The 17,406-nt window shown below is 50.6% G+C and overlaps 1 protein-coding gene across 2 annotated transcripts; it reads left to right on the top strand.

Annotated features, from left to right (window-relative positions):
- The first annotated feature begins 651 nt into the window (after positions 1-651).
- Positions 652-16,242, top strand: GEMIN7 (gem nuclear organelle associated protein 7). 2 transcript variants are annotated; one of them, XM_036439436.2, is made up of 3 exons: positions 652-781; positions 3,708-3,815; positions 15,420-16,242. In XM_036439436.2, exon 3 carries the CDS (start codon positions 15,428-15,430, stop codon positions 15,821-15,823), a length of 396 nt encoding a protein of 131 aa, XP_036295329.1. In that variant the 5' UTR covers positions 652-781; positions 3,708-3,815; positions 15,420-15,427; the 3' UTR covers positions 15,824-16,242. The 2 variants fall into 2 exon arrangements, with proteins under 2 accessions (XP_036295329.1, XP_036295331.1); XM_036439438.2 differs by having other exon boundaries at positions 15,417-16,242.
- The last annotated feature ends 1,164 nt before the right edge of the window (positions 16,243-17,406 follow it).

The following is a 17,406-nucleotide window of genomic DNA, read 5'->3' as shown; positions in this document are numbered from 1 at the left end:
TACATCACCAGCAAGGCCCCATGCATTTGTTGAAGCCACTGCTCCTATATCTTATCTTATTCTGTCCCTCCCGGCCACCCTAGAATGCAGTTATGAGAAGGCAGGGGCCCAGTCCGTCTTGTTCATAAACAGAGCCCCTGTTCCTCAATACAAAACAGAATATCTATCCTTTCAATAGACATTGGTAGGGGGCCTCCCTGTGCCAGCCATTAAGCCTCGGGGCGCTAGCTAGTGGGAAGCAGAGGCTCACCAAGCCCCTGCCTCAGTGAAGCCGTGTGGAAGGGGGCTGTCTGGGCCCAGAGCAGCGAGGTTCCTGAGGTCAGCCTGCCAGGGCCTCGGTTTCCTCTGTGAAAAGGGACTGCAGGGACGGTTGCGGGACAAAAAGGCTGCCTCGCTTCTTCCAGCTGCTGCTCTCCAAGGCTTTTTATTGTATTTTTGGCTGCTTGAAGCCTAATCTCAAGGTTTCAAGCAGGGAAGGTGGGCTCGGGGCTGGAGGAAGAGGTTAGGCGTGTGCACGTGTAGGGGAAGTGGGGGATGGGGCAGGCACCCCGTCTTTGAACCTCAGAATCTTCTTCCACAAAACGGGCATCCCGGCCCCCCCACCTCGCAGACGGCGGACGAGCTCCGAGCGCCCGCCCCGCCGCCCGCGCCCCGGCCCGGAGCCGCCCGCCCGCGACCACGTGGGGCGGCGGCGGCGGAACGCAGGCTGGCGGCGCGCGGCCCGCCCGGGCCTCTGGCGCGGGGACGCCGGCGGAAGTGGGGCGCCGGCGCGCAGCGCTCGGTGAGTGCGGGCGTTGGTGGGGGAGCGCAGCTTCCCGCTCCCCGGTCCCGGCCCCGCGCCCACCCGCGGGCCGCCCGGCCGGAGGGGCGGGGGAGGCTGGTCCGCGGCGCGGGCTGCGCTGACGCCGCGGCCCCCGAACGGCCGCTCCGCGGAGTCGGGTTGGAACCCGCGTGCGGGATGTTCCCGCGCCGGGGTGAGGCGCGGAGAGGGGGGTGCGGCGGGGAGCGGGGGGTGCGGCGGGGAGCGTGGGGGTGAGGCGGGGAGCGGGGAGTGCGGCGGGGAGCGTGGGGGTGAGGCGGGGAGCGGGGGGTGCGGCGGGTCCGTGGGAGTGAGGGGGGAGCGTGGGGGTGCGGGGGTGTGAGGTGGGGAGCGGGGGGTGCGGCGGGGAGCGGGGGGATGCGGCGGGGAGCGGGGGGATGCGGCGGGGAGCGGGGGGGGTGCGGCGGGGACCGTGGGGGTGCGGGGGTGTGAGGTGGGGGTGCTGTGGGGAGCGTGGGGGTGTGGTGGGGAGCGTGGGGTGCGGCGGGGACCGTGTGGGTGCGGGGTGGAGCGTGGGGGTGAGGGTAAGGGCTACGCTGACGGTAATAGTCACAACAGCAGCAGTCAGACCCCCCACACACCACACCCCCACCCCCTCCCCGCTTCCAGGGCGGAACCGCCGGCCGAATCCGAGCGGGAGACGGGAAGCGTGTCCAGCCCTGGGCGGAGAGGAATGGGGAGTGGACGCCTGGGGGCCGGGAGGACCCACTTAGTATATGAATGGGAGAGCGATGGGTGGTCAGGGAGGAAATGAAAGGAAACTGACCGGCCCGGGGGGTGGAGGGGAGGGGAGGGGTCTCTCCCATTGAACTAATCTGCCTCCAGGTGGGCAGCCCGCGGGGCGTGTGGACAGACAGGTCATCTTGGTGAACTCGGTCTGGGGGCCTCGTTAAACTGGTAACTCAGCTGTTCCCCTCCCCGGCCATTGAAGAGTTTGGCTAGACATGTGTCCCAAGATCTGATCCATTGCCATTTCCTTTTCTTTTCTTTTTTAAAATATATTTTATTGATTATTTATTTATTTATTTATTTACAGAGAGGAATAGGGAGTTAGAAACATCAATGAGTGAGAAACATGGATCAGCTGCCTCCTGCACACTCCCTTCTGGGGATGTGCCCGCAACCAAGCCGCAACCAAGGTACTTGCCCTTGACCGGAATCCAACCTGGGACCTTGAGTCCGCAGGCCAACGCTCTATCCACTGAGCCAAACCGGTCAGGGCGCCATTTTCTTGGAAGTGAGTCTGAGGCCCCAAGGAGGGAGGTCTGTGCGTCTCTTGCCCCTGCCATTGACCTCAGTGATGAGATCTGGAGTCAGACGGATTCGCTTGTCAGGTAGTGGGGGATGGGTTTGGACTGGTCCCTGAAACCTGTCTGCAGGAAATCCTTGGCGGGGAGATCTGGTCACCTGGGAGAGTGGATTAAGGCCTGCTTTTGTCTTCTTGGGCACACCCTTTGGGACCTTTCTCATGCCCGTTTCCTCTCTTTTTGGCTCTCATTTATTTTCCTTTTTTAATTTTTTAAGAATATGTTTGTATTAATTTTTAGAAAGAGAAAAGAGAGGGATAGAGAGATGGAAACAACAATGAGAGAGAAACATTATTGATCCCCACTAGGGGATCGAGCCTGCAACCCAAGCATGTGCCCTGACCGGGAATCAAACCAGTGACTTCTTGGTTGCTGGGTCGATGCCCGTCACCTGAGCCACACCAGATGAACTAGTTTCCTTTTTTTCTTTATTCTTTTACATTTTTTAAATTAAATTATTATCTGTATACATATTTTAACATTGCCCCCCCTCCCATATATACCCTCCCTCCCCAGAGTTTTGTGTCCATTGGTTGTACTTATATGCATGTATACAAGTCCTTCGGTTGATCTATTATCTCCCCCAGATCACCCTACCCTCCCCGCTGTAATTTGACAGTCTGCTTGTTGCTTTACTGTCTCTATATCTATCTTCCTTTTTAAAAATGTAGGTTTAAAGTCATCCAACATACAGATGTAACTGTGGCTCCTTACATATTTTGTTCTATCTAAAGTTAGGTAGTTTAGCTCTAAGATGAAAAAAATGATCTCATTAAAATGACTAAATTTCTGGAAAATGGGATTTGTATTTAATTGACGGAAAATAAGCTCCCATTATCCCTCCCTCCCAAATCAAACAAACCAGAGCTGATCCAGGAAGACAGTTCACACCCATGGCTAACACATGGTGCCTATGCAGAGAGGGCCCTGAATTAAGCAATGTTGTTAAACTTTTTAAACAAGCAACTTCTGCCGAAACTGGTCCGGCTCAGTGCATAGAGCATCGGCCTGCGGACTGAAGGGTTCCAAGTTCGATTCCGGTCAAGGGCATGTGTGTTGGTTGTGGGCACATCCCCAGTGGGGGGGGGGTGCAAGAGGCAGCTGATCGATGATTCTCTCTCATCGATGTTTCTAACTCTCTATCCCTCTCTCTTCCTCTCTGTAAAAAAATCAATAAAATATATATTTTTAAAAATAAAAATAAATAAGCAACTTCTTTATTCAGAAAAGGAAGACTGAAGAAAAGCATTTTCCTTTTAGCCCGAGCGGCTATGAATAGTGAAAACCAACCAATTTAAAGTCCCTGGAATGCATGCAACTTAGAATCTCCCAACGCACACTGCTCTCAAGGTCACCAGCTGTTTGCTGTTCTGCGGAGGTTGTGAGTGGCTGCTGCTTTTGGCCTCTGGCTGCTCGGTTTCAGTTTTAGGATCTCCATTTCCAGCACTTTTCTTACCCTTGTCTGCTGCCACGGCATCTCTGATTCTGGCAGTGGCTGATCACTTCCATGGAGCTGGGCTGGAGTCATAAACCTGGACTTGACCTGGGACATCTCTTGCTTTCTGTTCCATTTTTTCCAGGACAGTCGGAACCTTCCTACCACCATCTCCCTGGCCTGGCAGACATCAGCTGGTCGTCCTTCAGGATCTGCCCAATCCAGAGCCGGTAGCTCGTTGGTCCATTATCAGGTACTTTTGTCCGTCTTCTTACCTTCAGAGTTATCCACAAGCCTGCTCCAGGATGGCTTCTACTCTCAGCACCCCTGGATATTAGGGGGTACCTCGGCCTCTCCTGGCTTTGGAGGTGTGGCTCCCACAGAGGCAGGGCTGGGGCTGCCCTCTCGTCTGCAGCCACATTCTCGGAGGGTCATCAGGTCAGAGGCCTCCCCTGTGCTGCAGGCCACTGGGTTGTGCTCCCTCTTCCTGCCACTCACTAGCGTGCACCCAGCAAATGATTTGACATCTCCCAGTTCCAGTTTTCTTTTGTGGAGAACGGGGATTGCACTCATAGGACCAAACCTGTTTGTTACCATCACCCCCCCACCACCACCCCCAAGAGAACAAGGCCCTGTGCTGACCCGCCCTGAATTTTGTTTTATCTGGAGATTTAATTTAACGGCCAAGTCCTTGGCCACTTGCTTAATTTCCCATGAAAAAATGCACTAATCCTGGTGACTAGTAATTTCTCTTAAGCCACTCAAGTGCTAATCTAGGTTGGGGGTAGCCCTGGGGGCTGATGACCTTTGACTAAGCTTGGCGTGCCCTGGACAAGTAGATTAGGGGATGTATTTGCCCATTAGTCCCATGTACTGTGGTCTTCCAGACCAGGCAAAACCTGGGGCCTTCCATGGCTCTGCGTTTTCTCTCAGTCCATCAGCAAATAGCGAGAGCCCTCAACTTTCAAAGCATGCCCTAATCTGACCACTTCTGGAACCCCCACTGTTACCACCCCGTCCCAGCACAGCTGTCCTCCAGCCGGACCGCTGTGTGCCTTCCCCACTGGGCTCCCAGCTCCTGCTCTGTCCCCCCTGTCCATTTTCTGTGCCGCAGGCAGGGGGATCCTGGGAAAGCCAGTCAGGTCCTGTCCCTCCTCCAGTCAGAGCCTCATGGCTCCTGTCTCTCCCAGAGTACAAGCCCGGACGTTCTGCCTCTGCCCCCACCTCGGCCTCCACCTCTCCCGCGCTGGCCGCCTTGCTAAGCCTCCGAGTCGCCGTTCCTTGGTCTTTGTGTTTGCTGTTCCCGCTGACCGGAAGGCTTCTACCGCGACCTCCACGTGGCTTGTTCCTATTTCATTGAGGTCTGTGCTCACAGGTGGCCTCGTCGGAGCGATCTCCCCTGAGTGCCCTGCTTTCTGGAAACCATCTCTTTTATTATTATTTTTTTAATTTTATTTATTTTTTACAGAGAGGAAGGGAGAGGGATAGAGAGTTAGAAACATCGATGAGAGAGGAACATCGATCAGCTGCCTCCTACACCCCCTCGCCCCCCCCCCTGGGGATGTGCCTGTTACATGCCCTTGACTGGAATCGATCCTGGGACCCTTGCGTCCGCAGGCCTACGCTCTATCCACTGAGCCTAACCGGTTTCGGCTGGAAAGCATCTCTTGCCCCGAGGCTGAGCCAGGTGTGTCCTCGGGGCTCTTGACGCCCTAGGGCTCCTTCATTCCAGCCCTGCCTGTTCTGGTCAACATTGTCCAGATTAGAGACAAGTCTGTGTCACTCACGAGGGCTGTTCCAGTCACCGCTGTGTCCTCCCTACCACACCGCACGGGCTGGGCGCAGAACAGGAACTAAGATAGTGTGGATGGGTGAATCTTTACATTCCATACGCGAATATTTACAGACTCCCCCTGGGGCAGGCCCCGAGAGGGGCTGGGGATGGAGTTGGTTAGTAATCCGACATGTCCCTTCTCTCAGAGGCTGTGTTCTGTGGCAGAGCAGACAGCACAGAGGAAAGCAAAGAAATGCGTTTTGTCAGGAGGTGACCGGGCTCAGAGAAAAGATACTGTGGGGTGAAAGGGCCATTATTTTTATTGTTTTTCTCCTAGTGAAGGAGGTGTTTGCACAATGACTGAGTGATGCGAGGGGGGAGGTGAACCATGACTGGAAATACACGTCTCCCACTTGGGAGAGGGTTCTAGGGGCAAGAATAGCACGTGGAAAGGGCCTGAGGCAGGAATGTGCTTGGCGAGTTCAAGGACCAACAGTGAGCAAAGGGTGGAGCGGGGGAGGAGGTCAGAGAGGCGATGGGTCCTCCTGTGTAGCCTTTATAAGAATGTCGGCTTTTGCTGCGGCTGAGGCAGGAGCAGATGAGAGCTTAGTAGAGGAGGGATGGCGATGAGTTCTAACAGGATCTCTGACAGCTGAGGGGGGAGAGACGGGGGTGAAGGTGGGGGCATGGTGCCCGAAGGAGAGAAGACGGACTGCAGTAGTCTAGGTGGAGGTCCTGGTGACGAATGAGGAGGGGGCAGAGTGGGGAATGAGAAATGACCAGATTCTGGATTTGTGGTGGTTTTTTTGTTTGTTTTGTGTGTGTGTGTGGGGGGGGTTGTTTTGTTCATCTTCATTTGAGGATTTTTTCCATTGGTTTTTTAATTTTTTATTTATTTTTATTTATTTATTTAATTTTTTTATTAAATTATTATCTGTACATATTTTAACATTGCCCCCCCCCCCATTGGTTTTTAAAGAGAGGGAAAGGGATGGAGGGAGGGAGAGAGGGGAGAGAGAGAGAGAGAGAGAGAGAGAGAGAGAGAGAGAGAGAGAGAGAGAGATTGATTGCTTCCCACACGCCTCCCACAAATATCCTATTTGGGGCCAGGAATTGCAACCCAGGTACTTGCCGTTGATTGGAACAGAACATTCTTCGACTCTTCTGTGCTCAGGTTGACACTAACCTCTGAGCCACACTGGCCAGGACCTGATGCATTTTTTAAGTGGAGCTGACAGACTTTACTGGCGGATTGGTTGAATGTGGGTAGCAGAGGAATTGAGGAGTCTGGACACTGGGGCGTCCTTTATCTGTGTGATCACCAACCTCCCCCCAGAGATTGGCCTTCTCCCGACACTCGGTCTTTTTTATGCTTCATTTCGCAGATGAGGAACTGGGACAGGAAGGCTGCCCGTAGAGTTGCAGTGACCTGCCCAGATCCCTGGTATGAATCTGGGCTTAAGACCCACTGGTCTCCCCCAGTTCACATCCTTATCCTTCCTCCCTGATGGAAAGCTGTGGCCCCACCCCCTTTCTTGCAAGACCAAGCTAAGAGCGGGTTTTACATTTTTAAGTGTTTTGGAAAACTTTTTTATTTTATTTTTTATTTTTTAAAAAAATATATTTTATTGATTTTGTACAGAGAGGAAGGGAGAGAGATAGAGAGTTAGAAACAAACGATGAGAGAGAGTCATCGATCAGCTGCCTCTTGCACACCCCCCACTGGGGATATGCCCGCAACCAAGGTACATGCCCTTGACTGGAATCGAACCCGGGTCCCTTCAGTCCCAAGCCGACGCTCTATCCACTGAGCCAAACCGGTTTCGGCTGGAAAACTTTTTTAAAAAGGCGTTTGTGCTGTGTGAAATTATATAAAATTCAAAATTCAGTGTCCCAGTAAGTAAGGTTTTATTGGAGCACTGAGGCCTGGCACATGAATTTGTGCCTCAGTGGGGTCCCTCAGCCTGGCTTGTGGGATCGGGCTGAAACTGGCTCTCTGACATCCCCCAAGGGGCCCCAGGTTGCTAGAGGGTGCAGGCCAGGCCGGGGGACCCCACTGTGCACCACTGAGGCCGGGAGGAGGTCAGGAGGGCTCCAGGGCATGTCTGGACTGCCTGGCTCAGTCCCAATCGGCTGGACCCCAGCAGCAAGCCAACCTGCTAGTTGGAGCATCTGCCCCCTGATGGTCAGTGCACATCATAGCTGCTGGTTGACCCGTCGACTGTCTGCCCCCTGGTGGTCAGTGCAGGTCTTGTTGAGTGACCTTAGCATATCATTAGCATATTATGCTTTGATTGGTTAAGTGGCTGACCAGACAACTGTATACTTACCGTGTTTCCCCAAAAATAAGACATCCCCTGAACATAAGACCTAGTGCAACTTTGGGAGAAAAAATTAATATAAGACACTGTCTTATTTTCGGGGAAACAGTGTAGTTAGTATATTAAGGCTTTTATTATATAGGATAGCCATGTTCTTAGTTTATGTTTTATTTATGGTTTTCCTGCTACTATGGCAGAGTTGAGTAGTGTGACGGAGACCCTATGACCCATGAAGCCTAAAATATTTACTATTGGGCCCTTTACAGAGCTGTTACTTAACTTCTGCTGATAAGGCACATATTGGGCTCCCAATAGGACTTGGCAGCTAGTTCCACAGGGGCTGGGAAAGGTCTGGGTCAGGGACAGAAAGGTTTGGGAGTGCGTGACTGTAAGGTTAGGAGAGGGCGTTCAGGTTTGGCTCAGTGGATAGAGCATCAGCCTGCAGACTGCACGGGCACATGCCCAGGTTGTGGGCTCAGTTCCTAGTAGGGGTAGTGCAGGAGGCAGCTGATCAATGTTTCTCTCTCCCTCCCTCTTCCTTCCTCTCTGAAATCAATGAAGACATATTTTAAAACACACACACACATCAGTGATTCATCATTGATGTTTCTCTCTCTCCCCCTCCCTTCCTCTCAGAAATCAATAAGATATATATATATATATATATATATCCCGGCCAGCCCATGGCTCAGTGGTTGAGCGTTAACCTCACTAAAAATATTTTTGTTATTTATTTTTTTTAATATTGATTTCAGAGAGGAAGGAAGAGGGAGAGAGAGATTAAAAACATCAATGATGGCTGAAACCGGTTTGGCTCAGTGGTAGAGCCTGCGGACTGAAGGGTCCCGGGTTCGATTCTGGTCAAGGGCATGTACCTTGGTTGCGGGCACATCCCCGGTAGGGGGTGTGCAAGAGGCAGCTGGTTGATGTTTCTCTCTCATCGACGTTTCTAGCTCTTTATCTCTCTCCCTTTCTGTAAAAAATCAATAAAATTTGTTAAAAAAACAAAACAAAACAAAAAAAACATCAATGATGAAAGAGACCTATTGACCAGCTGCCTCCTACATGCCCCCTATTGGAGATGGATCCCACAACCCAGTCATGTGTTCTGACTGGGAATGGAACTGTGACCTCCTGGTTCATAGGTTGATGCTCAACAACTGAGCCACACCGGCCATGTAAAGTATCTAACTTTGTTTTAAGGGACATGGAAGCATTACAATACATTCCTTTTTAAAATTAGTATTTAAAATTTATTTCAATAGGTTATTCAAATACAAAAAGGCAGACAACTCAGGGTCACCTGCCCAGCCTATCATGGCAGAAGCCGGAATGCCTGGCGTTTGCAGTTTCCTGGGTTCTGTCCAGGTGCCCTCTGGGAGGCTGTCCTAACTGACACTGGCCACAAGGGATTGAACAGGTTCCTCCGTGGCTGCACCGACTCAGAGCTGCATCAGCCCCTTTCATCTTCCCTGCTCCGGGAAGTGGGGTCCAGTAGCCTGGTAGCTTGAATTTGCATTTCTCAGGTTCACAGCGAGGCTATATGAATATGTCACATACTCAGTAGCAGTCTTTATCCCCCCCCTTTCCACCTGTTTGTCAGTGGTTCTCAACCAGAGGCAATTTTTTTTGTCCCCTAGAGACAGTTCGTATTGTTGCTTTTATTTTTATTTTATTTTATTTATATTGATTTTTTATAGAGAGAAAGGGAGAGGGATGGAGAGTTAGAAACATTGATGAGAGAGAAACATCCATCGGCTGCCTCCTGCACACCTCCTACTGGGGATGTGCTTGCAACCAAGGTACATGCCCTTGACTGGAATCGAACCTGGGACCCTTGAGTCTGCAGGCTGACGCTCTATCCACTGAGCCACACCGGTTTCGGCGTTTTGTTTTGTTTTAATGGCTTTACTGAATTGACATGCAATTCTCAGACCATGCCATTCCCCAATGGAGAGGAGTGTTGGTTGTCAAATCTCGGGGAGGCACCAGTGGATAGAAGCCATGGATGCTGCTAAACCCCTGCACTATGCACAGGACACCCCACAACACAACAAAGGGTGATCCAACTCAAGTCAGTAACAGGGAGGCTGAGAAACCCTGGCCCACAGCCCGGGCCCATTTCTCATCAGGGTCTTTTCGTGCAAGGAGCTCACATTTGAGCTGCAGAAACAGGAAGAGCCTCACAGATAAAGGACAGTCTCAATTGCTTCTGGACCATGAATGGCCCCAGGACAGGACACTGGGTGCCTAATATTTGTCAGTAGCTTCAATTAATCATTTTATTTTACGTTTGTTTAAATTTTTGCAATTATTTTTTAAAATTTAATGTTGAGAGTGTTATAGATGTCCCAATCCTCCCCCCTTTTAAGCCTCCCCCTCAATTCCCACCTCCTCTGCAGGTCTTCACTGCACTATTGTCTATGTCCATGGGTTGTACATATCTAGATATATAAAAGCCTAAGTGACTGAACGACCAAATGACCAAACAACTGGTCGACCGGTTGCTATGATGCACCCTGATGACCAGGGGGCAGATGCTCGACACGGGAGCTGCCCCCTTGTGGTCAGGGCGCCCCCATGGCTGAGCATTGCTCAGCTGACCATTGAGTGCTAGGTGCCAGGCTCAAGGCTGGCGAGACTCTTGCGCCTCAGCGGCAGTGTACCGAGCAGTAACAGCAGTGGCAGGTGTCCGGCCCCAGCCACCTGCTGCTTCCAGCACTACTACATCCTTCGAAACTGGCAGTCCAGCATCCTCCACGGGGTCCCGGATTGTGAGAGGATGCAAGCCAGGCTGGAGGACCCCACCAGGGCACAGATCCGTGCACCAGGCCTCTAGCATGACTATTAACCGTGCACCCGGTTAATCTCTTTCCTCACCCCCGTCCCCACCCCTACCTCCTTCCCTCTGAAATATGTCAGTCTGTTGCATGCTTCTGGATCTATTTTGTTTGCCTATGTCTCTGGATCTATTTTGTTTGCCAGTTTATTTTGTTCATTAGATTCCATATATGTGTGAGATCATGTGATACTTGTCTTTCTAACTGACTGATTTCATTTAGTATGATACTCTCCATGCTTTCTCAAAGGGTAGGAACCTTTTTTGCAGCTGCATAGTATGTCATAGTGTAAATGTTTTACAGTTTTTTTAATCCACTCATCTGCTGATGGGCACTTGGGCTGCTTCAATCACTTTGTGTTTTTTTATTTATTATTTTTAAAGTATATATATATATATATATATTTTTAATATTTTTTATTGATTTTTTACAGAGAGGAAGGGAGAGAGATAGAGAACTAGAAACATCAATGAGAGAGAAACACTGACCAGCTGCCCCCTGCACACTCCCCACTGGGGATGTGCCCACAACCAAGGTACATGCCCTTGACCGGAATCAAACCTGGGACCTTTCAGTCCGCAGACCGACCCTCTATCCACTGAGCCAATCCGGTTTCGGCTTAAGTATATTTTTATTATCGAGCCCTTTACAGAGGATATTACTTTTTGAAGAATAGCTTGCGGGATTGAGCTGAAACCGGCTTCTGCAAAGATTGTTCTGTGGTAGTCTTTTGATTTTAGAGAGGAAGGGAGAGGGAGAAAAAGAGAGAAACATCAATGATGAGAATCACTGACCAGCTTCCTCCTGCATACTCTCAACTGGGGATTGAGCTTGGAACCTGAGCATGTGCCCTGACCGGGAATTAACCTATGACCTCCTGGTTCATAGGTCAGTGCTCAGCCACTGAGCCATACTGGCCGGGCCGATCACTATTTTTTTTATAGTAAGTATGTTATTTGTATGCTGTTGCCTGTGTATATAAAATAAGTATCCTTGTGAAATAGAAATTCATGACCATTCATAGAAGTAGATGCTAAGGACTGACAAAAGCAGAAGTTTTAATAGCATGGCACCTGTTATAAGGATAAGATTTTTGTACTGCTTCAGCTCTATGAATATTCATTGGTTCGTGAAAAGTGGCTTAGAGCACCTTCAAAGATTCATTTCACTACAAAAAGGAACACACTTTCTGGGGTCTGAAGGGATTGGTACTTGAAGATGCTCCCGGCAGCAGGGGCTTACGTTGAGCATTCTGCAGACGAAGTTGTTTCAAATCGGCAACTGCCTGGCAAACCTTCTCCGGGCTGAGCCCTGCCTCCAGCCTGAGCTGTAGGACTGCTTTCTTCACAGCTGGGATGCTGAGGAACCTGACCTGATGCACTGAGAGGGGTACAGATTTGTAGGTAGGGGCTGGCTGTGTGTGAGGTCAGGGTGTGAAGGCAGGAGGATGTGTGTGTGTGGAGGTGGGGGTGGGCAGTGCGGAGTTGGCATCAACAGTCCAGGCAGGAAGTGGTGGAAGTGGTGGTGGTGGGTCCCCAGTTAGTCACTTTAGGGAGGAGGGGACTGAGCCACAGAGAGCGGAGCAGCTGCCTGAACCAAACGTAGGCCCCTCTCCCTTCCTCCTCCCACCCCCAAACCCAGCGTTTCCCCATATGCAGTCCACGTCAGAGCAGGTGATTGCTGTGTTCCGGGAGAATGGTAAACATCGTACATTTATTAGGTCACCCTGTCCCCATGACAACCTGGGAGGCAGGTCCTTTATCATCCCTATTTTACAGATGGGGGAAACCAAGGCACAGAGCAGTTAACAGTTCACCCCAGGTCAGACAACAACACTGATATCAACTGTAACTGTTACGGAGAACCCGCTGTATATCCAGCCCGTTCTGCAGAGCCTGTTGAATCCTGATAAACAGAGGTGGCAATGGGTGCTATTTCTTCCCACAATGAAGAGGAAACTGCCTCTTGCTTGAGGTCACCCAGGCCTGGGAGCTTAATCTCCACTCCTTTCATGGGACCGGAGCCTGGTCCCTGTGCCACTCAGTGTCCCAGGAGCTGAGGACACATGGGAGGAGGGGAAGCAAGGCTGCTGCCTATGGGACGGAGCCATCTTGCAGGGGAGACGGACCGTAAGCAGAACAATAAATACACATTACACTGGAGGCCCGATGCATGAAATTCGTGCAAGAGGCCGTCTTTCCCCAGGCTGCCTCCACCTGGGACCCGGGCTTCCCTTGCAGCCCCAGCTTGGAACTCTTATCTAATTAGCATATTACACTTTATTTATTCTAGATGCCTAGGAGGGGTCTGTGCTGCAAAGAATAATGAGCTGATAGAGGGATGAGGGGCAGAGAAAACGTAAAGATCTGCTGGTCAGGGAAGGGGAAAGGAGATAGAGTAGAGGGAACCCAGGTGCTCGGCCTGAGGGGATTGCAGGCATATTCAGGGGCCAGCAAAGAGGCCAGAGTGGCTGGCTGGATGGTGTGCCAAGAGGGGGAACAGAACATGAGGGCCTTGAGGGCAGTGATGAGGACCCGGGCGTTGAATTAAGCACCAGAAGGTTCTGCGTAGCCGAGAGATGCTATTTGACTCTGGTCCCTCTGGCTGTGTGTGAGGACCAGGATGGGGTGTGAAGGCGGAAGGGTGTGGTGTAGAGGGGAGCCAGTGAGGAGCTGAATTCAACAGTCCAGGCAGGAAGTGGTGGAAGTGATGGTGGCTGGACCAAGATCAGTTGTCAGATGAGAGAATAAGAAGTGGTAGTCTTTGAATATATTATATATGTATATACTAGTTCATATATATAATTTTTTTTAAGTTTTATTGATTTAATTTTTAAACATTTTTATTGATTTCAGAGAGGAAGGCAGAGGGAGGGAGAGAGAGATAGGAATATCAATGATGAGAATCATTGATCGGCTGCCTCTTGCACGCCCCCTACTGGGGATCGAGCCCACAAACCAGGCATGTGCCTTGATCAGAATGGAACCTGGGACCTTTCAGTCTGCAGGCTGATGCTCTATCAACTGAGCCAAACTGGCTAGGGCTATTTATCGATTTTAGAGAAAGAAGCATTGATTGGTTATTCACTTATTTATGCATTCATTGGTTGCTTCTTGTATGTGCCCTAACCAGGGATTGAACCTGAAACCTTGGCATATCGGGACAACGCTCTAACCAACTGAGCTACCTGGCCAGAGCTTTCCCTCAGCTTTTTTTTTTTTTTTTTTTTTTTTTTAATATATTTTATTGATTTTCCACAGAGAGGAAGGAAGAGGGATAGAGAGCCAGAAATGTTGATGAGAGAGAAACATCAACCAGCTGCCTCCTGCACACCCCCTCCCAGGGATGTCCCCACAACCAACGTACATGCCCTGACTGGAATCGAACCTAGGACCCTTCAGTCCGCAGACCGACGCTCTATCCACTGAGCCAAACTGGTTTCAGCTCAGCTTTTCTTTTATAATGATATTTTTGAAGAATCCAGGCTAATTTTTAATTTAAAAAAAAATTTTTTTTTTTTAAAGAAAAAGCTTTAACTGTGAAGTTGAATGGCAAGAGACAGGAGGCAGAGCTCAAATCTATCTCTCAGGCCCAGCCAATGTGGCTCAGTGGTTGAGCATTGACCTATGAACCAGGAGGTCATGGTTCAGTTCCCAGTCAGGACACATCCCCTGGTTGCAGGCTCCATCCTCAGCAGGGGGTGTGCAGGAAGCAGCCAGTCATTGATTTTTCTCTCATTGATGTTTCTATCTCTTCCTTTCCCTTTCTCTCCTTAATCAATAAAAAAAATTTTTTTTGCACCCTAACCAGTTTGGCTCAGTGGATATAGCATCAGCCTGCAGACTGAAAGGTCCTGGGTTTGATTCTGGTCAAAGGCATATACCTTGGTTGCAGGCACATCCCCAGTGGGAGGTATGCAGGAGGCAGCTGATGTTTCTCTCTCATCGATGTTTCTAACTCTCTATCCCTCTCCCTTCCTCTCTGTAAAAAAATCAATAAGATATATTTAACAAAAAAAATTTTGGGGGGGTCCCAGGTTCGATTCCAGTCAAGAGTGTGTGCGCATAAAGAGAGATTTTTTAAATTAAAATTGTTTTTTAAAAATCTGTCTCCCAGACTAGTTTTCTGGTGTAATGCTCTTCAAGTTGAGTAGATTGATCAGACACAATTGTCCCTCACGATTAGATTCAGGTAATCCACACACCTGTGTTCTGTCCTTCTTAATATATCACATCAGGAGGTCCATGGTGTCTGCTGTCTCATTACTGCACCTATTGGCTTTGATGCCTAAGTGATGGTGTCCGCCAGGTTTCTCCACCAGAAAGTTACTCTTTACAGTGAATCTCCTGGGAGGAGGCACTTTAAGACTATGTAGATAGCCTGGACCTCATCGATGTTCCTGGACAAGTTTTAGCCGTTCTAAGATAAGAAGGAAGTTTTCTTCTCCTTTGTGCGTTTTTAGTTAGCATGGACTCATGGATTTCTGTTTTATTCAGTGGTTATAATATGTAATTGTCATATTTAAATGTTTAACTCATTCCAGATTTGTCCAATGGGAGCCCTGCCAGGCTGGCGTCTGTGGGGCGGGATTTACTTGGCAGGTAGCATTTCCTGGTGGATCGGATGGGCCATGTGTGAGAGAGGAAAGGAGGACGGGTCTTTCAGCACATGTTTGTGGCCAGGAACGGAGTCAAGCTGTGATAACATCAGGCAGAAGTCCCCGCTCTGTGGCCCTCAGGAATGGTGTTGGCAGCTCCTGGGAATACGGGACTGGTGGAGGGATGGTGCAGATTTTAGAAGGGGGATCAGGAGGCTGGTTTTGGACAGGTTGGGCTGAGATGTGGCAGAAAAGCCTCTGCTTCCAGTTCTCCCTCTTATCTCACCTCCCTACGTAATGACCCCCTGCTCTTCTTTACCAACAGCCTGGACAATGCAGACTCCACTGAGCAGCCCTGTGCCTGTGCTCCGGCTCCCCCGCGGCCCCCAGGGCCTGAGCAGGGGCTTTGCGCCTGACGGACGGAGGGCTCCCCTGAAGCCAGAGGTTCCTGAAACCCCGGAGTCTCCTGCAGTTCACGAATGTCAGGAGTCCCAGGAACAGCGGGCCCGAGCCGTCCTCCGGGAGCGCTATCTCCGCAGCCTGCTGGCCATGGTGGGCCGCCAGGTCAGCTTCACCTTGCACGAGGGTGTGCACGTGACCGCCCACTTCGGAGCCACTGACGTGGACGTGGCCAACTTCTACGTGTTGCAGCTGCAGACGCCGATAGGTGTGCAGGCGGAGGCGCTGCTCCGGTGCAGTGACATTATTGCTTACACCTTCAAGCTATGAAGACATTATTGTGGCCACCTCCTGCCTTAGGCCTCGCCACAAATTCCCAGGCTTCCAGCAGTTCCAGGTCTCTGGGCCTCACAGAGTTCAGAATTCCCTTGGAGTTTTGAGCCAAGCTCCAAGCAACTGACTTCTTCAGATCTCCGGTGTCTAGTCAGTAAAATTCTGCAACCCCACAAGTTCTAGGTCCCATTGAAAGGAATGCTCTACCTCACAAAACTTTAAAGTCTACAGAAATGTGGGTCTTGGGACAGATCCTGAAGACTGGAGGTGGGTGGGGTTAGGGAGGGGGGCAGTGGGAATAAAGGAAGGCAAATTGCAGAGTGGGAAATTGTTTATTACAGAAGTTGCAAAGTTCAGTCACCCTGAAGAAATTTCCCCAATACTACTGTCCTGCCAAAGAACAATTATTATTACAGAAAAATCCGCCTCCTGTTTTTTTTCTTCTAGTATATTTTTATTGATTTCAGAAAGAAAGGTAGAGAAACATCAAAAGATGAGAGAATCATTGATCAGCTGCCTGCTGCACGCCCCCTACTGGGGATCCAGCCCACAACCGGGCATGTGCCCTTAACCAGAATGGAACCGGGACTCTCCAGTCCAAAGGCCCAACGCTCTGCCCACTGAACCACACCAACTAGGGCCCTTTTTGGTTTTTTTAATGTAAGTGTAGCCAAACAGGGATGAAGCAAGATTTAAGGGGCGGGAGGATAGCTACCCAAGGACTGAATCCCATGGACCTGGCCAAAAAGAAGGGCGCATCAGAAGGCTGGGAGAAACTTGGATAAAGATGCAGGGATTGAACTGCTCCTGGCTGTGGGGAACGGCTGGAGCGACCTGGATAACAGGCTTGGATGTTCTGGATTAAATTTATTGGGTGGGAGGAGATGTTCAGAGCAAGGGATGCGCTCCTGTGTGGCCTGGATGGTGAGACCACCAGATTCGCTTCCCCCACCGCACGTGAGGAAAGGTCGGATTCCGCGGCGCCATTGAGAAAATGGCTGAGGATTAGGGATTAGGGTGAAGCTTCACCTCTTCTCCATTTTGCCCCAGCTCTATGGCATGGCCGTCCATATCACTTGCTTTACTTAGCCCCGTCACTAGTAGTCGTTTGGCAGATTCGTTTTTAAAAAGTAATTCCTGCCCCCTTTTAATCCCATTAACTTGAAAATGTAGGTGGAGATTCCATTACAGGTACATGAGGTTTGCTTCGTTCCTCTTCCGTCACGAAAGTGTGGTGGCCAATGAAGTCGAAGACGAGTGTAAAGCCTCAGCTTCCACATGTCCATTCACAACGCCACCTCTGGCGAGTCCCTGGCCTCGCTCTCGAGTTGCCTTGGCAACGACGTCGCTCGTTTCTCCCCGAGTCCCCTATTTTGGGTTTTAGCTCCGCCTCTCGCCTCCCCCCGCCCCCCCATTGTTGCAATGGCTGGGGAAAGCACCGCGAAAGTGCGGAAGCGAATGTTAAGTGATTGAATGGACTCGGGGCGCGGGAGGGAAGGGGCGTGGAAAGGCGTGCGGGGGCGTGGCTTGAGCTCCTGCTGGTCTCTGCTCAATGCTCCATCGCTTGGTATTTTGGGCAG

The sequence above is a fragment of the Pipistrellus kuhlii genome, unplaced genomic scaffold (genome assembly GCF_014108245.1).
Source record: "Pipistrellus kuhlii isolate mPipKuh1 unplaced genomic scaffold, mPipKuh1.p scaffold_m20_p_152, whole genome shotgun sequence".
Classification (NCBI taxonomy): domain Eukaryota; kingdom Metazoa; phylum Chordata; class Mammalia; order Chiroptera; family Vespertilionidae; genus Pipistrellus; species Pipistrellus kuhlii.
The sequence above is the reverse complement of the archived record's forward strand: the minus strand, read 5'-3'. Positions and strand labels throughout refer to the sequence as shown.